Source organism: Theropithecus gelada, chromosome 10 (assembly GCF_003255815.1).
Source record: "Theropithecus gelada isolate Dixy chromosome 10, Tgel_1.0, whole genome shotgun sequence".
Lineage (NCBI taxonomy): Eukaryota > Metazoa > Chordata > Mammalia > Primates > Cercopithecidae > Theropithecus > Theropithecus gelada.
The window spans coordinates 45,368,360-45,394,702 of NC_037678.1; the positions used below are offsets into that span (position 1 = coordinate 45,368,360).

The window sequence follows — 26,343 nt, forward strand, 5'->3', positions numbered from 1 at the left end:
TCCTGCTCCTTTGCTCAGTTCTTACTCTCCTGGAGTTAAAATCTAGAAGAGAGGACAGCGGAGAAACAGGTCAGCAGGCCTCTCACCAAAATAATCCCAGTATTTAGGCTATGGGAGGGAAATGAAAGAGGCTGAGAGGGAAGGAGGCCCAGGGAGAGTGTCGGTGGGGGTGAGACCAACTCAGCTGTGGGGAGGGGCCACAGTGCCCGGGCAGGCCTGGAGCAAAGCCTCTGCCGTCTTGAACTTGGCATGTCTGACAGTTATCAGCAGGATACCACTCGCCAGGTGCTTGATGGGGAATGTTTGCTCCCCAGGTGACCCCATGAGCAGAGTGGGGATCCTCATACCTGAACAGCCCGCATGCCAGGCCTCAAACCCGCAAGTCAGGAGTTGAATTCCTGCTGCTTCCACAGAATTTCTCACACTGGGAACGCCATGTCGTTATTTTTAAAATTAATTATATATTTTTTAGGCAGAATCTTGCTGTGTTACCCAGGCTGGAGTACAGTGGTACGATCTCAGCTTACTGCAACCTCCGCCTCCCAGGTTCAAGCGATTCTTGTGCCTCAGGCTCCCGAGTATCTGGGACAACAGGAATGTGCCACCACGCCTAGCTAATTTTTGTATTTTTAGTAGAGACAGCTTTTCGGCATGTTGGCCAGACTGGTCTTGAACTCCTGGACTCAAGTGATACACCTGCCTCGACCTCCTAAAGTGCTGGGATTACAGGCGTGAGCCACCAATCCCAAGGTTTTAAAGAAAAACTTTCTCCTGCATCTCTGAGAACATAGGCAAGGACCCCCATTTGCAGTGGCCCCCTGCAAGCCCTTGGTGCAACAAAGCAGTGTGGGCAACAGCACCTCTGCAGTGATGGGGACACCTGAGATCTGGCTGTCCACTAGGAAGGCCATGAGCCACATGCAGCTGTTTAGATTTTATTTTATTCTATTTTTTTGAGATGGAATTTTTGCTCTGTTGCCCAGGCTGGAGTGCAGTGGTGCCATCCTGGCTCACTGCAACCTCCGCCTCCCAGGTTCAAGTCATTCTTGTGCCTCAGCCTCCCAAGTATCTGGGATTACAGGCGTGTACCACCATGCCTGGCTAATTTTTGTATTTTTAGTAGAGACGATGTTTCACCATGTTGGCCAGGCCAGGCTGGTCTCAAACTCCTGACCTCAAGTGATCCACCCACCTTGCCCTCCCAAAGTGCTAGGATGACAGGTGTGAACCACTGTGCCTGGCAGCTATTTAGATTTAAATTAATTACAATGAAATACAATTAAGCATTCAGATCTCAGTCACGGGGGCCACATTTCCTGCGCTTAGTAGCCCCACATGTCTCAGTGTGCCTTACCAGCCAGCACAGATAGAGCCTCCAAGCTGCCCCGAGGTGTTAGGGTGAACCGCATACAGGTCAAAACTGGTAGAGTATCAGCAGCTTTACATGGTACAGTCTAATAGGTGAGAAAAGGGACTTCAGAGAAATTCAGTCCTTTGTTATGGGAGGAAACTGAGGCCCAGTGAGCCTGGGGTTATACCAGCCAGCTCACAGTTCAGATGAGACCAAACCCCAGGTTTCTTGACCCTCTTGAACTCTGCCTGTCTGTTCAGGTCAAGGACTCTCAACTCAGCACTAGTCACATTTGGGGTTGGATGGGGAGCCATGCTGAGCATTGCGAGATGTTTAGCAGTGTCCCTGGTCTGTACCCACTACATGCCAGGAGCACGCCCTCCTAAGTTATGACAACCAAAAATGACTCCAGACATTGCCCAAGGTGCCTTCATGGGAGTGAGGGGAGGACAAAGTCAGCTCTGGCTGAGAACCACTGGTTTAGGTGAAGATAGTAACTACTTTTCATTCTTTTCCCTCAATTTCAATGGGTTGAGAATGGGGTTGGAACTCAGAAATCCCTGGGGACTGCGTTCCTCCCTCTGGGAGGTGGGAAGCCATAGGCCAGGGGGCTGCCTGGGTCTGTAGTAGAAGGAGCGGCATGTGCTTGCAGCCCATTTTTCTTTTCAGCTCTATGGGCGTCTGGGTTTTTTTAGGCAAAGAACTGGCCTCAGCTCTAGAGATAATTAAACCCATCTTTTCTCCCTCTCCCTGCCCCATCCCCTAAACTCTTTGGTTCATTCAATTCACAATGATAACATTGTTCAAGCAACACTGCACACATGTTGACATTGAAGTGTTTAATCTTGTGGTACAATCATTCCCTCTGGCCCCTACCCCAACATCTGTGCAGGCTGCAGACTCAGGGCTCATGACTAGAGGATGGCCTGGGAGATGCCTGGCCCGCCTGTGGTCTCGCCTCCGGGTCTCATGTCTCTGGACGCAGCCCCTCGGCACCTAACAAGGCGGCAGTGTCTCCAAAGACCCTCTCGGAGAGCCGGGCGGGTAAGACTCCAGGTGGTATTGCTGGCAGCTGAAGCATTTGGTGGAAAGTTCGAGAGGTGAAGCAGCTCAGGGACAGGGGAGACAATGCTGCCTGTGTGCCCTCTGCCAGGCAGGGCCCTGCCTCCCAGTCTGGGGGCCTGGGGAGGGGTGACGAGGAGATGGGTGAATGCTACAAAACCTTCAGGCCGTCAGCCTCTCTCCCTCAAGGATTGGCATTAGGCTGGAGCAAAATTTACAAGCCTGGGAGGGAGCTGAGTCGGATGCAGAGCCTTCACTTTGAGTTTAGCTTTGGAGATTTATGTGGCGAGCACATTAAGTGTGCCAAGAGCGTGGTTCAGCTCAGAGGTGTCCTTGTCGAATCATCACCACAGCTAAGAGGTCGCTGGTAGCTCCCGTGTGAGGAAGAGAGTTGGTATGGCTGAGTGGGGAAGAGTACGGACCTTTGAGGATTTAGATCAGCTGTGTGACCCTGGACAAGAGTCGGTCTGAGCCTCAGTGTCCTCATCTGGAAAGTGGGCATGATGTGTGCCCCTGCCTCTGAGTGGGGTTTTCATAAAGATTCAATGAGATGATCTACAGGACATGTGAAGTGGCAGCCAGGCCAGTGGGAGGGCTTCTAAAATGCTGGCTGCCCACCTCACAGCCATCAGAATGGCCCCTGATATGATTTGGCTGTGTCCCCACCAAATCTCAACTTGAATTTTATCTCCCAGAATTCCCACGTGTTATGGGAGAGACCCAGGGGGAGGTAATTGAATCATGGGGGCTGGTCTCTCCCATGCTGTTTTTGTGATATTGAATAAGTCTCACAAGATATGATGGTTTTATCAGGGGTTTCCACTTTTGCTTCTTTCTCATTTTCTGTTGCCACTATCATGTAAGAAGTGCCTTTCACCTCCTGCCATGATTCTGAGGCCTCCCCAGCCATGTGGAACTGTAAGTCCAATTAAACCTCTTTTTCTTCCCAGTCTCGGGTATATCTTTATCAGCAGCATGAAAATGGACTAATACAGTAAATTGGTACCAGTAGAGTGGGGCGTTACTGAGAAGATACCCGAAAATGTGGAAGTGACTTTGGAACTGGCTAACAGGCAGAGATTGGAACAGTTTGGAGGGCTCAGAAGAAGACAGGAAAATGTGGAAAAGTTTGGAATTGCCTAGAGACTTGTTGAATGGCTTTGTCCAAAATGCTGATAGTGATATGGACAATAAAATCCAGGCTGAGGTGGTCTCAGGTGGTGATGAGGAACTTGTTGGGAACTGGAGCAAAGGTGACTCTTGTTATGTTTTAGCAAAGAGACTGGTGGCATTTTGCCCCCACCCTAGAGATTTGTGGAACTTTGAACTTGAGACAGCTGATTTAGGGTATCTGGTGGAAGAAATTTCTAAGCAGCAAAGCATTCAAGAGGTGACTTGGATGCTGTTAAAGGCATTCAGTTTTAAAAGGGAAACAGAGCACAAAAGTTCAGAAAATTTGCACCTTGACTATGTGATAGAAAAGAAAACTCCATTTTCTGGGGAGAAATTCAAGCCTGCTGCAGAAATTTGCGTAAGTAGCAGGAGCCTAATGTTAATCCTCAAGACCATGGGGAGAATGTCTCCAGGCCATGTCAGAGACCTTCATGGCAGCCCCTCCCATCACAGGCCTGGAGGCCTAGGAGGAAAAAGTGGTTTCATGGGCCAGGCCCTGGGTCCCCCTGCTGTGTGCACCCTAGGGACTTGGTGCCCTGTGTCCCAGCCACTTAAGCCATGGCTGAAAGGGGTCAATGTACAGCTTGGACTGTGGCTTCAGAGGGTAAAGCTTGGCAGCTTCCACATGGTATTGAGCCTGTGGGTGCCTAGAAGTCAAGAACTGAGGTTTGGGAATCTGCACCTAGAATTTCAGAAAATGTATGGGAATGCCTGGATGCCCAGGCAAAAGTTTGCTGCAGGAGCAGGGCCCTCATGGAGAACCTCTGCTAGGGCAGTGGGGAAAGGAAATGTGGAGTCAGAACCCCCACACAGAGTCCCTAGTGGGGTACAGCCTAATGGAACTGTGAGAAGAGGGCCACCGTCCTCCATACCCCAGAATGGTAGATCCACCAACAGCTTGAACTGTGTGCCTGGAAAAGCCACAGTCACTCAACATTCGACACCAGCCCATGAAAGCAGCAGCTGGGAGGGAGGCTATACCCTGCAAAGCCACAGGGACAGAGCTGCCTAAGACCGTGAGAAGCCACCTCTTGAGTCAGCGTGACCTGGACGTGAGACCTGGAGTCCAAGGAGATCATTTTGGAGTTTTAAAGTTTGACTGCCCTTCTGGATTTCAAACTTGCATGGGCCCTGTAACCCCATTGTTTTGGCCAATTTCTCCCATTTGGAATGGCCGTATTTACCCAATACCTGTACCTTCATTGTATCTAGGAAGTAACTAGCTTGCTTTTGGTTTTATAGGCTCATAGGCAGAAGGGACTTGCCTTGTCTCAGATGAGACTTTGGACTGTGGACTTTCGAGTTAATACTGAAATGAGTTAAGACTTTGGGGAACTATTGGGAAGGCATAGGTGGCTTTGAAATGTGAGGATATGAGAGTTGAAGGGGCCAGGGGTGAAATGGGTTTGGCTGTGTCTCCACCAAATCTCAGCTTGAATAGTATCTCCCAGAATTCCCATGTGTTGTGGGAGGGACCCAGGGGGAGGTAATTGAATCATGGAGGTTGGTCTTTCCCATGCTATTCTCACGATAGTGAATGAATCTCACAAGATCTGATGGGTTTATCAGGGGTTTCAGCTTTGCTTCTTACCCATTTTCTCTTGCTGCTGCCATGTAAGAAGTGCCTTTTGCCTCCCACCATGATTCTGAGGCCTCCCCAGCCATGTGGAACTGTCAGTCCAATTAAACCTCTTTTTTATTTTTTTCCTGGTCTCGGGTATGTCTTTGTCAGCAGCATGAAAATGGACTAATACAGTCACCATCAAATGAAACAAAACAGAACAGAAAATCACAAGTGGTGGTGGACATCTGGAGAAATTGGAACTCTTCCCGACTGCTGGCGGGAAGGTAAAATGCTGTAGCCACTATGGAAAACAGTGTGGTGCTTCCTCCAAAATATTGAAAATAGAACTATGACATGGCCTGTCAATTTCACTTCTGGGTATATCCCCAAAAGATTTGAAAGCAGGGTCTCCAAGAGATATCTGCACACCCGTAGTCACAGCAGCGTTCCTCACAATTGCAAAAACATGAAAGCCCACCATTCAGGGATGAATAAACAAAACGTGGCCCATCCATACAGTGGAATATTATTGAGTCTTACAAAGGAAGGTCCTTCTGACAGGCTACAGCACAGATGAAACTTGAAGACATTTTGTTAAGTGAAATAAGCCTGTCACAAAAGGACACATACCGTGTGATTCCATTTATAGGTGTTGCCCAAAGCAGTCAGATTCATAGAGACAGAAAGTAGAAGGGTGGTTGCCTGGGGCTGGAGGAGGGAGGAAGAAAGGGGAGTTAGTGTTTAATGGGGACGGAGTTTCGGCATTGCAAGATGAAAAGAGTCCTGGAGACTGGATGTGCAAGAATGGCATCCCTTGTGTTTAAAATGACTGAACTGTACACATAAAAGTGGTTAGAATATTAAATTGTATATCCTGTGTATTTTGCCACAATTAAAAATAAAATTTTAAAAAATGGTGACTGTTTACCTGGCTTAGGGGTTCCATAGGTTGTCAGAGCTGCAATCTAGGCGAGCTTCTACGAACTGCTCTGCTACAGTACAGCTGAGGGCTCTCAGGTCCTTGCTGGGGTAGCCAGACAGTCCTTGTTGAATGAGTACAGTGGAGGTGTTATCTGGACAATGCGTATCATTGTCGACTTCTAGGCGATGTTCTGTTTCTCTGGGCATAGGGCATTCTCCTCCCTTCTCCCAAAAGCTGCGTATGTCAGTGTGGCCTCCCCAGGCTGTTCGTGTTATTAAGAGAACATTTTCCTGTTAGAGTAGTGGAGTTATTGCATGCCTCTGGCGGCTTTTTCAGGCTCCTTAATCTTGCCATGGAAATCTTTGAATGAATGAATGAAGAGTCATCATCAGATTTCACATCCCTGAAATTGCGGGCCGTACACTGCCTTCTAACAGCAGCCGGGATAAGTTAGCTCCAGTGAGTTCTGGTGTATGCCAGAACCTTCCAGATGAGCTATAGCCCTCCAGGAAAAGAGCGAGCCAGGGTTGGTAGTTTCAGAGTTAAATGGGCACCCGGGAAGTGCCGGGATATGGGGCCCTAAGCAGTCCTCGGGTCCGTGAAAGCCCAGTTCTAACTTCTGGTTATAATGTAGACTTTGATAAGTTCTTTTAGTTCCTTGAGCCTCATCCTCATTAAAGCGGGGTGCAGGTGTCTGTCCCCAGCCCCTAACTGGAGCTGAAGAACACTTAGGACTAGTCTGTGCTCACAGAAACCAGACTCTGAGTGAGGAACTCTTAATGCTGGACTTGTGGTTTTTGCCTGGAAAGCATCCCTTCGCTCATAAAATATTTGTTCCTGCCTCATAGTTTAGCAGCATCTTTGGGGGCAGTGAGAAGACCGCATAGTCTGGAAGGTTAACCGATTTTTTTCTGAAGACCATAAAGTTTTGGAAGGAGCTGCTGGGTGATTATTTACTATCCATTTATCAACTCTTTCCAGCCCTGGCTGGGAGAGCGGCTTCAGGAGGAAATGAAGGCGGCTTTGCCTGAGCTGATGGTTTCCCTTTTCATGGATACAAATATCTTTCATATGCAACTGGCCACAGTCTTGCTCGTCAGGTGTTTTTTTTCTGCATGGCTGTCCCCATGAGTGCTGCTTCCTGAGGCCTCTGAGCAGCCAGTGACCAAATCCAGTGAATGGTCACTGGAAGAGGAATCTCCCTGCCCCCTTTCTCTGAATCTGGCCACTGTTGGGCCGTCTTGCCCTGCCTGTCCTCTGGTCCTGCCCTTCCTTTGGACCAAGTCCTTCTGGTGGCATGGTTCTCCCTCTCCCAGGCAGTCCCAAAATATTGCTTCAAGGCCATGCTGGTCTTTCTCATCATAAATGCATTTTTCCTGCATAACTTTATCCATAAACCCAATTCAACAGCTCCGAGCTTGAGCATTCTTTCCAGGGTTATCTAAACCTCTTTTTTCAACTGTCCAGTTGAATTTTCTGCAGGTCATCTCAAGTTTCACCTGTCTGCAGCCACACGTGTTTTCTTCCCTACCACTTCACCTGAGCAGTCTCTCCTGCACTGACATCTACTGATGGTGTTATCGCCCTCCTGGCATTCCAGGCCAGCAGTGGGCAGCATCCTCTAGTTCCCCCTCTTCATATGCTTGCTTTTGATCCATTGTCTTGTCCCTTCCCCTAGAGAAGCACTTCTGGTCCATTACACTTCTGGGGTCCTGACAAGGGATGGAAAATGCTAACATCTTTTCTCTTGAGCCAGTCAGGATTGATAGTGGCTGCCTGGGTGCCAGAATTAAGAAGAGTGTTGCGATTGTTTAGTGATGCCTGCCTCAGGTGCCAGGAGGCAGGAGCAGGGCGCATGTACTGGGTATGCATCATCTCTGATCCAGAGCCTCCTCTGAGCTCCCTGCCTCTGTCCTTACTCCCTATAACCAATCCACTGTCCACAGGGTCACCAGTCCTCTATCTAAAATAGATCTGGTCAGGGCACTGCTTTGTGTCTAACAAGGGAGGAAGCCATCATGGTTGATGACATCAAAGATCAACCCCTTAGCTTGACATTCAGGCATTTTCCCAATGAGGAATTTGTTGCTTTTTTCTTGTTATTCTCAGCAAACTTCTCACCCAAACTCTCCAGCATGCCGTTTCTTGTCTCTTAGGCCCTCGGTCACGCTGTTCCCTCTGCCTGCAGTGCGCTTCCTTGTCCTCTGGGGCTAGTGGGCCTCCGTTCTTCCTTAAGAGTCCATTCAGCACCTCTCTTAGGAAGAACCACCACCTGCAGAGCTGCCTCCCACCTTCCTCATACCTAAACAGGCACTGGGATTTGCCAACATCAGCGAAAATGAACGATCTCTTTAGGGACTATGTCTCCTTTGGCCTCATACCCTGTTTCCCCAAAATTGTTGCCATGGAAACAGTCAGATGTGGAACTAAAGCTGAATGTGCCCACCCTCTGACCCAGAAGTCCTGCTTCGAGACATTTACCCAGTGGACATGTGTTCACCAGAAACCATGCACAGGAGTATGCATTGCAGCACGGTTTGTCTCCAACTGGAAACTCCCCAAATGACTATAAAAAAATGAGTTGTGTCCTATTCATACGACAGGGTTCTAGACAGCAGTGGGAATGCAGGGACCACTGGTACACAGAACCACATGAGTGAGGCTGTTGAAAGCTGCAGACGCAGAAGAGAACACATTTGTGATTCCATAGTCAGGTGTCATGGAGGCAGAGCCAGTCTGCGGTTTTGGGTATTAGGAAGGCAGTCAGCCTTAGGGGAGCAGGGACTGGTGTTTGGGAGGGGCCCCTATCGGGACGACTTCAGAGCTGGTAATAAATGTTTTGTGTCCTGCTCTACGTGTATTCACGTTGTGGAAATTCATCACACTTCCTGAACGCTTGTCTGTGTGCCTTACTGTGTGTACGTTATCAACAAAGTAGTTTACTTAAACTAGAAAGGAATTGCGTGAAGAGGAATGTGTTCAGTGTGGAAGATTTATGAGACCCTGCTAAGCATCAGGCTGTGCAGGGCATGGGATCCAGAGCTGAGACAGTCATGGGTCCTGTTCTTACAGAGCTCAGTCAAGGGGGATGCCTTACATTTGGGAATGATCCAAGTCTGAAGAAAGCAGTTTTCATGGTGAATGGTCATCTGGAGAGAACACAGCTACCTGGGAGTATTTCCTGCCCATCCGTTTCCACTTCTGGGTGTATATACAATTGGGCTTGTGTGTGTTTTGCTCAGAACTGCCTTGGTTGCAGTCAGGCAGCAGCCTGACTAGAGTTAGCTTAAAGGGGACTTCTTTGAAGGATTTCAACATAACTTGTAGATTGGAAGAGCTGAAACCCAAACTTCAGGAAGGGCAGAGACTACCAGACCAGGGGATCAACCCAGCAGGTCTCTCTCCTCAATTCCAGCCTCAGTCCTCTGTACTTGGAAGCTTCTTTCTCACAGACCAGGCATCCCTGCAGGGTGCTGGCAAGGGGCTTCCCAGCGCACTGGATTACATCCTTAGAAATCAAGGCAGGGAGAGTGAACAGGGGCTCTTTCATACCAGGTTCCAATAAAAATAAAAGAAGGCCTATGTGTGACCAAGGTTAAGACTGGCTTCCTCCTGTCCCTCAACTGGGGAGAAGAGGGTCATGGAACAAGGTGGTGGCTCCCTTGGAGTCCCATGGCTCAACTGGGACAGTGATGATGGATTCTCCAAGAGAGACAGACACACGAGGGATGGGGAGTAGGGGTGGGGGCACATGGGCAAGGCTCCTTATCACCTGTGCATCGCAGTGAGCCATGCCCGAACTTTGCTCATCCTGGTGAGCTATGCCCAGCACAAAGTGACCCCCAGGCAACAGGAGAAATATATCTTCTGTACTGTTTTCTTGTGTCGGTAACCATTTATTATGTTCATTTTAGTTTTGTGTATTATGATGTACAGCTGTACATATGCATATATTTGGGTTCATACCCCTAATTTTTAGGGTGTTAAATACTGTCCCATAAAGCACGACTCTGAATACTGCAGGTTCTGCTTAAGCATGAGCTGCCCTTTGCAACTCTACACAGTGGGTTGCCAGTTTCTTTGGTTGTGGCCCTCCCTTTGTATCAGACAACTATAACTTAGGGGTTTGCCTGAATATTTCTCATAACTGTAGGTGGGAGGAAGAACCCCAGATGTTAGGGAGAGGCAAGGTACTCCTGAGTGATGCTGGGGGCAGGTGTGACTCCTATCTGGGACATAAGTCTTCCCTGACATGGCAAAGGATCACGTGGCGGTGGGGGGACGCCCAAGTGGGCAGCTTCTTGTTCCTACCTGCCTCTAACCCATTATTGACACCCTCCAGCCCAGAATTTCCCCTCTTGGGGTCTGTTCTGTGGCTATTTCGGGTTTTTGTAAAAGAAAGACACTGGTCTTGTCGGTCTTGTCTTTGGGACAGCGATGGGGCTGCTTTCTGTCAGGATGGTGTTTTCTGGAACCCATTTTCTTTGGACTTATCTTTTGGTCTTGGGGATTTAGGCTCTTTTAATTTTTTGAAGATGAAAGTCCTTTGTTAATGCCTGTGAGCTCTCTCAGCCCTTGGGGTGCTGGGATGTAACGAGGTAGAGGGAGGAAAAGCTGGAATCCTAGGCTCTTGGCTTCCTAAGGAAGCTTTTCTCTGTGGGCATGGGGAGATGTCAACTCTAGACATTTAGTTTAAAACTCAAGTCCTGGGTAATCAACTATATACAGTAACTTTAGAAGAAAGTATAAAGACATATTTTCACCGGAAAAATACATGCAAGCTTCTACCTATTTTAGTGGTAACAATTCAATCGTCTTGAGACTTGAGTTGAAATGGTGCAGATTCCATGCTGTAGAGTGGCTTCCATAGAAAAGGAAAACCTTGGAAAGATGAGATTTGGAATTTGGTTTGGACTTTGAATTATCCACTGCTTATTTGTGTGTGTGTGTGTGTGTGTGTGTGTGTGTGTGTGTGTGTGTACTTCATGACTGTTCTTTCTTTGATAAAGGGTACAAAATTATTTTCAGAACATGTGACAATGTGGGTTTCAGGGAGAATAGAGTAATATTGTGGCTCCTGCTTCTCATAGTCTCCAATGAATTAATGAAGGAAATCCTCTCAGAAAGCCATACCAAGGAGCCCACAAATGTTTGCAAGAAATTTAGTTCCTCACTTTATCCCTGAGTTGCTTTTTAGAAGAGAAACCTTGTAACCCCGATACCTTAACAGTTAAGATACAGTTTATCTTACATATTAAAAACAGTTGTACCTGCAGCTGTTGCAACAAACCTTGTGTTTGTTATTATGTATCAGTGTTTTCTTTCTTCATTGGGCATGACTCTAATGATTGTACCTGTGTTTATGTCATGCTTATTCAAACATATCTTTATTGTTCGGTCTATTGCACTTTTTATTTTCAAATGTAATCATAAGTGCACTGTGTAAATGCCCACAGCACACGTTGCTTCTTCTGCATTGATTGTCATTCTTCTGGCTCATTGTTTTGGAGGACCTGCAACAATGGCAGACTCAAATGGCTCACCTGTGACTTTCTCCTGTGAGCAAATGGCTTCTGTGATCTTCCCAACAACTCCATGAGAAAGGGCCATTGTTACTATCTCTAGGGAGAGGGGAACACACAGGGATTAAGTAGCTTGGGGAAGGTCACACAGCTGGTAAGTGGCACAGCCAAGATCAAACTCAGGCCACCTGGCTCTAGAGAGTGAAGGTCAAGAGGGGTGAGCTTTGGAGTTCAGCCGCTCACCTGGCTTGTGACCTTTGAAAGTTACCTGGCCTCCCTGAGCCTCAGTTTCTTCATCTGTAAAATGGAGATCAATCCTGCCTCGTGGGGTTCCATCAGATGCTGGCAAAGAGTGCTCAGTGTGGGGCTCACAGAGTAAGCACTCAGTAAACATGCGCTTTGCATTTCTGGGCTCTTCAGCCGTCCTCAGTTGTGAAGCAGATGTTCCCCAGCCCCTTTCTCTGCTCAGTCTGATTGTGTATCTCCCAGTGGGGCTGTTCTGAAGCTGGGTTCATCCAGCGCTGGGAGCAGGGAACTGAGGTTTGCTGGGGACCCACTGTGTTCAAGGCATTGCACTTTGCTCCTGTGCATGATTGCAGGAGCAACCCTCTCTGCTGAAAGTTGAATCACGGCACACCTCAAAGTCTCCTCCTGGCCTTTGGAGGCCTGGCCGCGCTCCGGTGGAGAACAGAGATGGTTGGAACAAGACTTCATCTGTGCTTCACCTCTCCGAGTCCCCTGGAGAAAAGCACTTGAGAAGCCATGAGTTGTCCCAAGACTGTGCCACCTCCTTCATGGGCAGACCTGGCCTCTTCCACCTCTTTCCTAGCACACTCTTCAAAACCTCTTAGATGCAATGCTTTGGGAGAACAGCTTCCAGGGTAACTAAAGCTGTACATACACAATTCCACTTCTAGGCATGAAACACATGCCCTATGATGTTCATAGCAGCACTGCTTTCAGAGCCCCAATTTGGAAACTCCCTGAATGCCTATGAACTGTAGAATGGATACATGAATTGTGGTCTAATACAACGATGGCCTGTCATACGACAGTGAGGATGAACGAGCATGCACGGTGACGTGGATGAATTACACCAGCACTGCTAAATGAAAGAAGCCAGATACAAAAGAGGGTATAGTGTATGAGGCCCTGCAGGGACTGTTCAAAACCAGGCAAAACTAACCTATAGTTTGAGAAGTCCAGGGAGGGAAATTGGGTGTTCTGTCTCTTAACCCAGAGGAATCTCCATGACTGGGTTTACTTTGGTTTACACACATGCTACATGTATGCAGCAGTGCAGTTAAAAAGTTCTAGCAAGCAAGCAAAGGAACGCCCCTTGCTGAGCTGTTGATGCAGCCACAGAGATGCATGGTGGTTCAGGCCTCTGGTTTGGGCAGGACCTGGGCTTGAATCCCAGGTCTTTGACCCTGAGGTCACTGGACACCTCCTGGGTCTCAGGTGCATGCTTCACCTACCTATGTGGGATTGTACTCACCTCCTCGGGCTGCTCACCTTTTAGGGCTGGCATGAGGGTCGACTGAACTGGAAAGGTGACAGAGGACTGGCCCCGGCCAGTCCCACGGTACACAGTCAGACCCTTTGCCTTGCCTTCCCACCTGGGGTCACCTCCAGAGGCTCACTTGGTTCCCAAGTGGCTGCCCTTTACAGAGACTCCTGCCTTCTCTGTAAATCAAAGCGGGGGGGGGGGGGGGCGGCGGGGATTGGTGACGTCCCCATGGCCTTCTTCTCTCTTTCAACCCCCACCCCCCACTCTGCCATTCACTTCTTTTACTGCTGTTAGTCTGCTGCTGTGGCTGTAAACCTTGGCACCTCATTAGAAATATCTGGGGGTGCTTTAAAAAGATATTGATTCCCTTGGTTCAGGAGGGGGTAGGAGTAGCTGTGTGCTGGAGCCCGCTGTGTGCTTCTCTTGCCATCCATGCCCAGTGACCTCACGTTGGTAGCTTGAAATCTGCCAGGATGGCAGTGTTTACACTGTGGAGTCATGGCCTGTCCCATAGATTAGTCAGGAGAGAAGGGTTCCTTGTGGGCATGAGGGGCGTGTTGTGACAAGGAGAGCTGTCATCTGGAGGAACCCTGGAACAGTTTCTGGAGAGTCCTTCCCTCCTGCCAGCTCTCCATATATGGCCCAGGATTCTAGCACCTGTGGTTCAAAGGTCGTCTTCCTGAGGTGTCTCTAAAGACAGGGATGCTCCTGTGCCCAGCCAGAGCCCCCAGCCTCAGGGACTTCATCTGCCCCTTCTTCCTGATAGGAAACAGCCTGAGTAGATCATTCTCCCACGCTCCCTGCTCTCACCCTGCTCTCTTTTTGGACTATTGTTAAGGTTTAAACCAGATTGTTTTTAATGGAGCAGTGCAGCCGGGGTCTTGGGGCTGCCAGTGCTGTGAACTTCTTCCTCATTGGTGTTCCCATCCTGCTGTTCCACTGGGAACCAGGCAGCCATAACCCAGCCTGAGAGCTGGAGCTTGCTGATCGTATTTCTCCTTTCTTCTGACCAATCTGGTGGCCAAACTGGTTCTGCTCTTTCTCCTTCTCTCTCCAGTTCCCCACCCCCAGACAGGAAGTGGAGATGGGCTTGTATTTCCCAGCAGATGAAAGGTATCTGGAGGTTCTGCCCACTGGCCCGAGTGTGGTCATCCTGTCCCTTCCAGCACTCTGTGGCTCCCAGTGTCATTCCTGCTCTGTGTTGGTCCAGAGGGGGCATGATCCACAGGAGCCACAGCTCTCAACCCAGAAACACCATTCCTGGGCGTTCATCCTGGTGCTTATCATTCATGAAATGGAAATGACATCTTAGTCTAATATTGCTGCCAGAAGAAGGCACAAGGGTGGAGGCCTTTTGCCTTATTTTGTCTTGAAGTCATTTTCAACCCCCACCCCCACCCTGCCATTCACTTATTTTACTGCTGTTAGTCTACTGCTGTGGCTGTAAACCTTGGCACCTCATTAGAAATATCTGGGGGTGCTTTAAAAAGATATTGATTGCCTTGGTTCAGGAGGGGGTAGGAGTAGCTGTGTGCTGGAGCCCGCTGTGTGCTTCTCTTGCCATCCATGTCCAGCAACCTCACACTGGTATCTTGGAATCTGCCAAGACGGTGGTATTTACACTGTGGAGTCAGCAGGCGCTTCAGATCAGGTCCCAGAGAGCCGGTTGTTAAATGTTTACCAGCCCACACCTGGGCCAGGACATCGATATTTTCTAAAAGTTTCCACAATGATTTTCATGTGCATTCAGGGCTGAGAACCCCTGGTCCTAGAGATGTCCCGTAGTAGGCACAGTAAGGTTTCTGCTTACCAACAATAGCTAACAGTTACCCAGCCCTAGCAGATGTTAAACTATTTGTGTGAATGAGATCATTCAACCCAGACCACAACCCATGAAGGAGGATTATGATCCCCATTTTTTAGATGATGAAATCGGGTTCCATAGAGGTTTTTTGTTACCTTATCTAGGGCCACTCTATTGGTTATTGGCTAAGGCCAGATTCCAACCCAGGCCTGAGCCCCTGGGACCTGAGTCTGGCCAGGACCTCTTGGATGGCTGTGGTTAGTGCTCTACTTTTCCCAGCAGGTTGGACACAAAATCATGCTCTTGTCATTCAGGATGACCATGGGGACCGTGGGGTCTGAGCCCGTGACCCTCCAGTCTGCAGTGTGTCAGCGCGGAAGGAGCAGTTGTCACTGGGGTCACTGGCAACAGGAATGCCTCCATCTAGCTTAGGCAAGATGCTTGAACTCAGAGCCTGAGAGTGAAACCCAGACACTAATAAGCTGTCGGTGTTGGTGTGTGTTCTCTTCCTCTTCCAGTGGAACATGACAAGGAATTCTTCCACCCACGCTACCACCATCGAGAGTTCCGGTTTGATCTTTCCAAGATCCCAGAAGGGGAAGCTGTCACAGCAGCCGAATTCCGGATCTACAAGGACTACATCCGGGAACGCTTCGACAATGAGACGTTCCGGATCAGCGTTTATCAGGTGCTCCAGGAGCACTTGGGCAGGTGGGTGCTGTACGAGTATCTGGGAGAGGTGCTGAGTTTCCTCTGGGGGCAGAGGAAAAAGGGGGTGATGGCCAGAGGATGGGACAGATTGGTGCAGCCACGTTCCAGGCCCTGTACCAGATTATCCCTTCTAAAGAAGGTGTGTGGTGTATGTCACTTTCTTAAAACCATGACCGACAACGAATTCAGGAATAGTAGAAGGCCAGGGAGCCCGAGGATGCATGGTGCCATATGGGTATATATAGGCAGTCTGGATCTGGCTGGGTGCTAAGGGACATAGAAGAAAAGGGGAAGGGGAAGAAACATTTTTGAAGGGCTACCTCTCTCCCATTCCTTACTCTGAAACCCAGTGCACGATGTCAGGCAACCAATTAAGGTGGCCATCTAAAATAAAATGTTAGGGGAAGAAAAAAGCCCAAACCAAAAATAAACAGAGAACTCTTAGCTTCCAAGAATCACTAGGTCAGAAACCAAATGTGTGTGTTGAAAGTCTTTAATTTATCGAGATGCATTAATTTCAAGGTCTTGTGAGGAGAGGTAAGGAGGCTAAGAAAAAGGGCTGGGACATTTAGCAGGTGCATTCTATTCAGACAGTCCGGAGGCGGAAATGACCAAGGTCCTATTACTTAGTGGCTGGGTTACTGGACCCCTCAGGCTGTCAAACGTCTACCATCCACACTGGGCAGGGAAATTAATGGAAGAAAGGTGTTGTGGGCACCTCCTTGTGATGTGCAGTCCTAGCATCTTCAGCTAGAAAGGGGACTTGTTACCATAGACAGGGACAGAAGAACCATCACAGCCACGTTTGCCAAGCACTGCTATTTGGCGGGGGCGAGGGGGTGGTCATCTAAGTACCAAGAAAACAAAACTGTCTTGAGCGTTTCCAGTGTGTTGCACTTGAGATATCTTGTTTCACATTCACAGTAGCCTTCAGAAGTGGGGGCTCATCTGTAAAACGGGGAGAACTAAAGTGGCCCGAAGCCAAAGAATGAGGCCACCCAGAGAGAACGTGGCCACATTAGGACATGAGCCCAGGTTTGCAAAGCTGGAGCCCACGCTTGTGAACGATATTTCTTTCAAAAATTTGTTTTTAGGCTGGGTGTGGTAGCTCACGCCTGTAATCCCAGCACTTTGGAAGGCCAAGGTGGGTGGATCATTTGAGGTCAGGAGTTCAAGACCAGGCTGGCCAACCCCAGTAGAGATGGTGAAACCCCGTCTCTACTAAAAATATAAAAATTAGCCAGGTATAGTGGCACGTGCCTGTAATCCCAGCTACTTGGGAGGCTGAGGTAGGAGAATTGCTTGAACCCAGGAGGAGAAGGTTGCAGTGAGCCGAGATGGTGCCACTGCACTCCAGCCTGGGTGACAGAGCGAGACTCTGTCTCAAAAAGAAAAAAAAAAAAAAAAAGTTTTTGAGTGAGCAAGACATGCTCATGGTATAAAATCAAAAGGAAAGAGAAGGAACCACAGTGAAAATGAAGGCTCTCAGCTCGTGCTGAGGCAGCCCCTGCTGCCAGTTACTTGAGTCTCCTGAAATCAGTGAAGGGATCTGTGTTGCTGTTTTCACCTGTGGCACCCCACAGTGCATTCACTCCTGCCCCTGGCTTTCATCGTTGGATGATGAACCTTGGCAGCCCTTTCCAGTGGTTCACGCGGGGTGCCCTTGTCCTCTGAGTCACCTCACTGTTCCACAGCGTGGGGTGTGCTGTCTTTCATGTGTGCACGCTGGCCCCTCTGTTCTATGATGAACGGTGCCGCAGGGCAGGTACCCTCGCTGACACACCTGTTCATGTCTATCAGTCCGATAAAGTTCTAGAGGTAGAATTGTGGGGTCAGAGAGCCCACACGTGGGTGGCTTTGGTAGACACTGCTGAGCAGCTCTCCTGGGAGGCAACATCGGCATCTACTCCCAGCAGCCAGGGAGCTTCTTTCTTAGGGTGAAACCACAGCCTCCGCGTCCAGGCTGTTATCTGGATTCTCCACTCAGCTCTGGCAGCTCTTGGTCCTTCCTGCTGGCTTCATGGGTACCTGGTCCCATCATGGTCTGAGGTGTCTCTGCTGTCTTGCCTGAGATCCACGGGGTGGATCCTGAGGGCTGCAGGGTTGGGCAGCAGGCCTGAGCACTGTGTTTGGAGCAGGGATGGGCGTTCCAGGCGTCCTCCCTGCCAGGCTGCTGGCAACAAGCAACTTGGGCTGGGGATGCCCATTCTGGTGCTGGGGTCCTGCTCCTGGGGGCTTCTGGGCTGCTGGGTGGTTGAGTCCCCGCTCAGCACAGGTACCTGCTGCATGCCATGCCTGAGGGCATCGACCAGAACAAACTAGACATGAGTCCCTGCCCTCTGGAAGCTCACGTTCCAGCAGAGGAGAGGACATGGCAGGTGGGAGCATTGAGCAGGGAAGGGAGCAGGGTGAGAAGCAGTGGAAGGAAAGACCGAGCCGCTTTCTTTAGGTTTCTACATGTTCTTCCTGTGCCTCCTGCAGCAAAGCCTCCATTCTTCAGACGTTAAATGGTTAAATTAAAAAAATATTATTTATTCATTTTTTTGGACAGGTTGTTTTGTTTTTGAATCTAGAACCAAGATACCCCTATTATGTAGTTCCCCAGCTATTAAGAGCATGGATTCAAATCCTGCCACCAGGTACCCTTGTGACCTTGGGAAAGAGTCATCTCTCAGAGCCTCAGTTTTTTCCTTTGTAAAATGGGGATAATAACTGGATCTCCCTTCCAGAGTTGTGCTGTGGATGGAAGGGGGTGACATACTTACAACAGTGTCTCACACACAGGAAGTGCTCAATAAATGGTCACCTGCGTTAGTATCATCGTCATCACGGCAGGAAGTGGAGAAAGACCTCCCTGGGAAGATAAGAGCCCTGGGTGGTGGCTGTGGCACTGCCTTCCTGTGTATGTCCACTGAGCCAGTTCCCCTAATTCTGCAGTCTCCCGGTGGGAACAAAGCCCTGAGCTGGAAAATGCTCTTTGAATCCCGTACGCTTCTGCCAGCTCGCCTGTTCAGAGATGGGGCTATTCTTTGCGTGTCCCCAACCTGGGCCCGCACGGCTTCTTCCAGCTGAAGGCCTCTTGCAGATCTCAGCCCAGGGGAGCCCAGACCCTGCCCTGCTGCCCCCGCCGTGTGGCTGCCTCGGTCTCTGTGCCGCCAGCCGTCCAGCTGTGCAGGGCTGGGACATCTGACAAGTTGTGCCTGAGCTCCAGGAAAGCCCTGGGGGTGCCGGGGATTAGCTGGCTTTGGGTCGGCCTCAGCGTCTCTCCCCTTGTGGGAGTCACTTTCCACTGAGTCCTCTTGATCTCTCGGAATCCAGATTAAATTCCGATAATGAGCTGAGCTGGAGGCCTTCCACAGCCCTGTGGCTCTGTTTAAAGCACGGCCCCAGACAGCTGGAAAGACAAGTTGGATCCGCCCTTGGCGGGCTGTGGAGCGAGTGGGGGCTAAGAGGCAGGTCTGGGGACAGTGGCCTTGGCTCCAGAGGCCTCGCTAGGGCGAGAGGGGGCTGCTAAAGGATCAGAGTCTCATCCTCATTTTCTGAACCCCAGGCCTGAGGCCAGGCCAGCTGGGGCCTGAATTCCAGGAGCTGGACTTGCTACTCTCCCCGTTGGTGCAGACTTTGGTTCCAGGTGAAGGTGAGGATGTTTGGGGTAGGGGTCATGCTGTTTGCCCTATTTCTAATGTGGAACTGGGACCTGGCATCTTCCATCCCAGCCTTCCCCATCTCTCCCCGAGCATGTCCCAGGCTTGCCCTGCTCTGCCGCACTGCCCCACATGTAGGCGACACACTCTGTTTTGGGAGCTGGCCTATGAGAACCTCCCTGGGAGGCCAAGGCCAGTCAGGGCAGCAGAATCTGCTCCAAGGGAGTCAGCTGCCACCAAGGTCGAGATGATGTCGGCAGCTGGATGAAAATGTCCTCTGGTTCATCTCAGCAACTTTGGCTGCCAGGAGGGTGACCTCAGTGTGGTCTCCAGGGCCAAGATTTGGATCAGCTGCAGTCTGAGTCACTCTGAGGAAGAGGGAGCTGCCCCCTGCCTGTCCCCACCGCACAGGATGGATTGGCAGAGGAGGCCTGGGCTCAGCTTCCTGGGTACGTTCAGCCTAGGCAGAGGCTCTTGCCCTCAACCAGACCTGGGATGGGGGCCCTGAGTTTCTGCCTTTCTGACAAGCTCCCTAGGGACACCCTGATGATTTTGGTCCCTGAACCTGAGAAGGTAGATGGGGCTGGATGTGGTAGGAGGAATGCTGCAGCCCCCTCACAGGACAGCCCTTGGGCAGTGGGCCAGGGCTCCTTGCCCAGTCCTCTCCTGGGGATGCTGGGGTGGCGGCAACTTGTGATGTGCAGATTCATGACTTGGTAGCAAGACTCTGGGTGGGTTTTGCCCTACCGTTAGCCCCCATGAGCGTGTTTGGGCAGAGAGCCATGGTCACGTTCCAGAGCATGTCTCCACCCTGTGGTTGAGGCTTCTCGTTGCGTGGTGCTTACGGTTTATGACTGTGCTGGACATTTCAGCTTTGTTTCACGCCTTGCAAAGTTTCCTATGAAGACATATCATCCCCATTTTACAGGTGCAGAGCCTGGCTCAGAGGTGGGAAGTAGCTTGCCCGAGAGCACACAGCTACAAAGTGGCAGAGGTGGGACTCGAACCCAGGCTCTTAGATTCCAGCACTCACCATCTTAGCCATGGCCGTGCCTCAGTGATTCCCATAGTGCTGGTTTCCTCACCTGGGGCTCACATGGGTCCATTGATGAGTCCTGAGTTGGTTTCTAGCCTTGGCTGTGCATTAGAGTTACAGAGCCTTTTAAAAGTCCTGATCCGTAGGGGTTGAACTGTCATTGGTGTGGTTTAAAAGCTCCCTGTGTGCTAGGGTATGAACAGGTGGGTAAGATCTCTCTGATTTCTCACCCATGAGCTGTCTTACATGCCCAAGAGGAAGGAAATAGTTTTTTTTTTTTTTTTTTAAGAGAGAGAGATGGAGTTGCACTCTGTCGCCCAGGCTGGAGTGCAATGGCACCATCTCAGCTCACTGGAACCTCCACCTCCCAGGTTCAAGTGATTCTCCTGCCTCAGCCTCCCACGTAGCTGGGATTCCAGGTGTGTACCACCACACCTGGCTAAATTTTTATTTTTAATAGAGGTGGGGTTTCACCATGTTGGCCTTCTCTGACACATTCCATGTTCCCTTCAGCTTGGTGTCTCAGAGAAGACTGTTTTTCTTGCTGTAAGAGTGAGCCCAAAGTATATTCCAGAACACAATTGTCAGTCTCAATGGCACAGGAAAGGGACTGGCTAAGGGTGAAGATCCCTTTGGACTCTGGCTCCAGAGGCTTCTGGAAGCTTCTGGAAGCCTCTGGAGCTTCTTGCTGCTCCTGAAGGCTGTGTGCCTGTTTCCTCATCTCCTGACTTCAACCTCTTGCCACTACACCTCAGCCCCAGGGCATGAGCTCTGGTTTTGAGCTGCCTTCTCAGGATGTGCCAGTTCAGCTTCCTGAGTAGCCTTTTCAGAAGACAAGCAGGATTCCTTCTGGCTACTGGGAACTTCCAGGATATCCAAGAAGGTCAGAGGAAAGCAGTCCTCACCAAGGAGCCTTGGCATTTTTCCTCGCAGCCCCTTTCTCTGGGCCCCACTCCAGAACCCAGGCTGAAGCTGCCTGAGCGGGAGTGGCCGGCCTTAATGTTTTTGGTTCCACTTGGGGTCCTCTCGTGGATCTGCAGGGATCCCTCTGGAAAAAACCACCCAGCTGGGCAGAGACGACAAACCACTGTGTTCAATCCAGTTAATGCTGGAGACACGGCCAGCATCTCCTATTCAGCATCTGGGGGCCAAATGCCCATTGGCTTCCTGTCCTGTGGTCTGAGGCCATCTGGTGGACCTTGGTGGCTCTTTTTGATCTCTGTCCCTGTTATTTCTTCCCATAATTCATCCCAAGCCTGGCTTCACAGGAAGCATACAGGTGGTGGCTGGGAATCAACGGCAACAGATTCCGTTCGCTGAGTGTTTATGGCGGGCCGAGGGGGGAGGTGCTCAGCAGGTTGCCCACATTTTCCCTGATTCCCCATAGGTGTTATATCATGTGCGGTGAAGCTGAGTGGGTGTCCCCACAAGGTGGTCAGTCCTGCCCTCTTGTAGACCATCTGTGGGAAAGGTCTGCTCCCTTTACGTTTCCATAGATTTAGCCGGGTCCACAATGCTATCTCGGAGCCTCCTTTCTCCCATGACACTTGTCTATTCTGGGAGAAGGGATGTCTGCCTTTGGGAACAGTCATAATGACAAAAGCTAATTGTATGCAACAGGGACTCTTTACTGCTTCCCACAACAACCCTCCATGGAGGCACCCTTATCCCTGCCCAGCCCTCTTTTTTTTTTTTTTTTTTTTTAAGAGATAGACAGGGTCTTGCTCTGTTGCTCTGCTGGAGTGCAGTGGAGTGATCACAGCTCGCTGCAGCCTCGACCTCCTGGGTTGGAGTGATTCTCCTACCTGAGCCTCTCAAGTAGCTAGGACCACAGGCACACACCACTGTCTGGCTAGTTTTTACTTTTGTAGAGATGAGGTCTCACTATGTTGTCCAGGCTGATCTCGAACTTGGCCTCAAGTTATTCTCCTGCCTTGGCCTCCCAGAGTGTTGTGATTACAGGCATGAGCCACCGTGCCTGCTCCCACACCCTTTTTCACAGACAAGGAAATGTAGGCACAATTCTGGGTTGGGAATTAAGGATGAGAAGCTTACATCTTTCCCCAGTCACATATGTTTTTCTTCCTTGGCTGGTGGATACACTTTTTTCTTTCTCCTCATGGCAGTCCAGTCCTATAAATTGGGAAATGGTGGGGCAATTCGTATTTTCCACACGAGGAAACTGAGGCAGAGACCAGTGACCTGCCCAGCCTGTCCCAGCAGTGTGTAGTGAGGTTTTGCAGATGCACCTGGAGCCGCCTCTTATTCCATCCCTTGGAAGTTGCATGGACTTGGACAGCATGTGGACCCTTGCTGAGCCAGCGTGGGCTGCACAGTGAAGATCTGAGTGAGATCTGAGTGGGGCCCAGCAGAGACAGTGACGGAGGCTCCACAAGTTCGTTTTGCTCACTGTGGTATCCATTTTTCCTAGAGCCTGGCACATAATAGGTGCTCAGTAAGACACTGAATGCATGAAAGGATGAAAGCATGACCCGGCCTCTCCTTTGAGGATGTGGGCTTCCTGAATTCACACACCGCATGGTCTGGTCCTGTGTGCCCGAGCGCACGCACAGCAGATGCCTGCTGGATGAGCAGGTGCTGGCCACAGTATCTTTGCCCTGGGGCTAGTCCGTCCTAGCAAACGCTCCAACATGCTTTGTCTTCCAGAACTGAAACTCGAGAATGCCTTTTTCCTTCAGCATCTGAGCCCAATTTCCAAAAAGTGAAAATTGCTTGTAATTATGATACTTTTTGATCCTATGGATGTTTCCCTGTGATGATTATAATTACGTTATTTAGAGCTGTGTGCCAGTGGGTACCCAAGGGTAGGTCAGTTCTTGTTTGCAAATAGGGGAGACATCAGCATGTGTGCGGCAGCCTGGGGTTCTTTACACTGGAATGCATTTGGGGAGAATAGGCTTTCGTGGAGGCAGCTCTCTGGATAACTTGATTTGGCACTTTGATTCCAAAAGCACTTCATGCTTGGCCCTGGGCCTCTGCTTGCCTATAGAAGCTCATTTTTCCAAATGTATTAACATCTGTGTTTCGAATCAGGATCTGTAATCGCTTTAGCCTTTTTGGCAGGAGACAAAGAGAATTAATATTTTTCAATTTGGTCATAAGCAGTCATCTGTAGCTGGGAAGAAAAGTGTCTGCTCAAATATTAACTCTAAGGATGAGGAATACAGGCTTACCAGGAAAATGATGTTTTAAAGGAGACAACCACAATTAATGAAGCTAGTTCAAGTTCAGATTGAAAGTAGGCATGTGGGTAAATACTCAAGGTTCTTCCAAACCCTGCTTCTTCCTTTGTCTTCTTATTGCCACCTCTGTCAGTGCAATATTCTTCTTTTTCCTCAATAATGCCCATGGCTTTCCATTTTGCCACCCCAAGAAAGGAAGAAGGAAAGCTGACACCAGGCTTTGCATTCCAGCACACAAGCCACCCTTCTCCTCCCGGGACCAAGGCAGGCATTGCTAATGGATCCCAGCACTCCCTTTCCCTGGATCCTTGGTAAAGATCTCTAAATGAGGCAGCCACTGCCAACTGAGTGAAGCTGCCATCAAGTGAAACTGGTTTCAGGTCAGGTTCCTCAGAAGCTGACCCTTAGCTGAGGATTGTGTGGCTGTGAGAGTGAAGGATTAGAAAATGTTTCTAAGAAAGGCCTTTAGAGCATCGGACAGTGGGGAGGTGGCGAGGCCAGGTGAGGGAGCGGTGCTGCTGCAGAGCACCCCGTAGGGTGACTTTGGCTCACTCTTCCTGCTAGAGGTTCTGGAGACAAAGGTGCACCCTCACCCTAGTCCCATCAAGAGAGCTGAAGTGTTTATGCCCTGTCATTTGAGGCAGGGTTTCTATTTTCCATCCTCCACAGTAGTGACCTTTGGGGGAGGCTCATTCTCTGGGGTAAGGGCCATCCTGGGCATTGTAGGGCATTCAGTAGCAGCCCTGGCTTCTGCCCACCAGATGCCAATGACACATCCCCACACTCAGTTGTGAAACCAAAAATGTCAGCAGACATTGTCAGGGTCCCATCTTTAATGGGTCTCTAACTAGGCCCTGGGGAAGAGTTAGGAGACAGTGCAGAATGGCCTTGACTGAGAAGCACAGGGTGGAGGGAGGGATGTCAAGTGCCTCTGGGTGACACAGCCGAAGCTGAACATACTTAAGTGGGAAGTCCTTCGACCGCCCTGTCTTTTTCCCACCTTCCCATTCACCTTGCTCACTGCTACCTACCACCAAACACCAGCTGTGCAGCCCCTCACACACATCTGTCCGGGGTGGTGCTCAAACCCGGCTGTTGTCAGAACCTCCTGGAAATACATCGGAAGAGAAAAATACAGGTTCCCATGTTTAACCCCAACTAGTCAGATGTAGGGCATGGAGTTTTCATCATTAACGTTTGAAAACAAGCTCCCAGGACTGACTGTGTCCCTTTTGGGGCCCACTGCAAAATGAAAATGTTGGGCCCCTTGTCAAAAATGTATAAAGGATTTCAAGACAGCAACAGCACAGCATGAAACCAAGCTCGGAGTACTTCTGTGTGTTGGGCCCCGTGTGACTGCATGGGTCACACGCCCATGCAGTCAGCCCTGGCCTTGCCATCTCCCTGGATATAGATGTCTGTTGATATCTGTGTTGACAGATATCTTTATACAGATACCTTTCAGCCCCAGCCTCATTTCCGGCTGACTCCTGTACACGTAAACATGTGGAAACACAGACAGATCCTTGGAAACACAGACACAGCCCACGGACGCGCAGACACGCCTGGTTTCCCTGTTTTAACACCTTACATCAAATAGGGTACAGTTTTCATAATTAAGGACCCAGCATCTGCATTTTTATTAATGAAAGTCAGTCATTTATTCTGGACCCCTTTGCTTTTACTTCTTGTCCTTCTGTCCTGTCCAGGACGCCACCTACCCTTCAGTGGCCACATCTCCTGGGACTCCTCCTGCCTGTGTGTTTCTCTGGCTTTGCTTGTTTCTGAAGGTGACAATCACCCGGCGTTTGCTAGGGAGCTGATGCGGAATCCTCTCCCACTAGTGTTCGGTCTATCTCAGCCCCACCTATTTTAAAATTCAACCCGAATCCTTACGCTCTGGCTGTGGCTCGCTGTCTTCTGAGCTTGGGTGACCTGGGTCACAGCCACATGGGGTCCCCAGACGGGAGTCCTTGTAACCCCTGGGCTTTCAGCTATGGTGACCCCAGTGCCTGGCACAGAACACTGCACGCGGCTGTGCTTCTTGAGTGGAAACTAGATTATAAGAGCCTTTTTGGGGTAAGGGTTCTTTGTCTCCTAACTTCCCCAGGGCCTAGGTAGGGGTGCTTTAAAGGTGGCACTTGAGGTATCCTCAAAAGCAGGCTCTTTCCCCTCCGTGCTGTGGGCTTAAGGAGTGGGCTCAGCCTCCTGCTCTGGGGTTGAACCCACAGGTTCCAGAAGTGGGAGAGGGTGGGTGGGGGTGGTTTGGGAGTCAGGTCTGCAAGTGGGATTGAGGGCTGGAACCAGGAGCCTCCCAAGAAACCTGTCATGGTCATTCTCCTTGGAAAGCTTTCTCCAGCTGAGCCCTGCCTCCATCCCTTTCCCCTTGGGGGTTCCACGTGCGGGGGCCCACGGTGCAGTAGGAAAAGCATCTCTGAAGCCCTTGTCTCGCTCCTTGACATAAGAGGGATCCTCCAGCTTCCCCTGCATCGCTGGTGTTTGAGCCTTTTCTCTGCAGATGCCACCACAGGTTGTCCTGGCAGGGGTCCTTGCCATGCGTGTAAACTGCATTTCTCCTCCAGCCCATGTCTGGCTCCTCAGGCGGTGACTCCTGCCACGTCAGCCTCACCAGCTGCGACCTTGGACAGGGTCTCCACCTCTCCTCGGAGAAATGGACCGGCTGAGCCGCAGACCTCTAGGTTTCCCCTCCCCACATACCTTTCCCTATGCGGAGCTCTGCTGGGAGCTTTCTCTGACCCACTGAGGAGTCGGAGTCAAGGCCCATGGAGAATTCTCCAGCCCCTCACCCTCAGGAGACGCCCCTCGCCCTCAGGAGACAGC

At 50.2% G+C, this 26,343-nt stretch overlaps 1 protein-coding gene across 3 annotated transcripts in view; it reads left to right on the forward strand.

The window, feature by feature from the left end:
• The window catches only part of BMP7 (bone morphogenetic protein 7), a 97,946-nt gene that overhangs the window by 22,509 nt on the left and 49,094 nt on the right, over window positions 1-26,343 (forward strand). For all 3 annotated transcript variants that reach the window (XM_025400383.1, XM_025400384.1, XM_025400386.1), the window contains exon 2: window positions 15,427-15,619. In XM_025400383.1, the coding sequence (XP_025256168.1) occupies window positions 15,427-15,619 (193 nt within the window). The remainder of the gene's footprint in view (window positions 1-15,426; window positions 15,620-26,343) is intronic.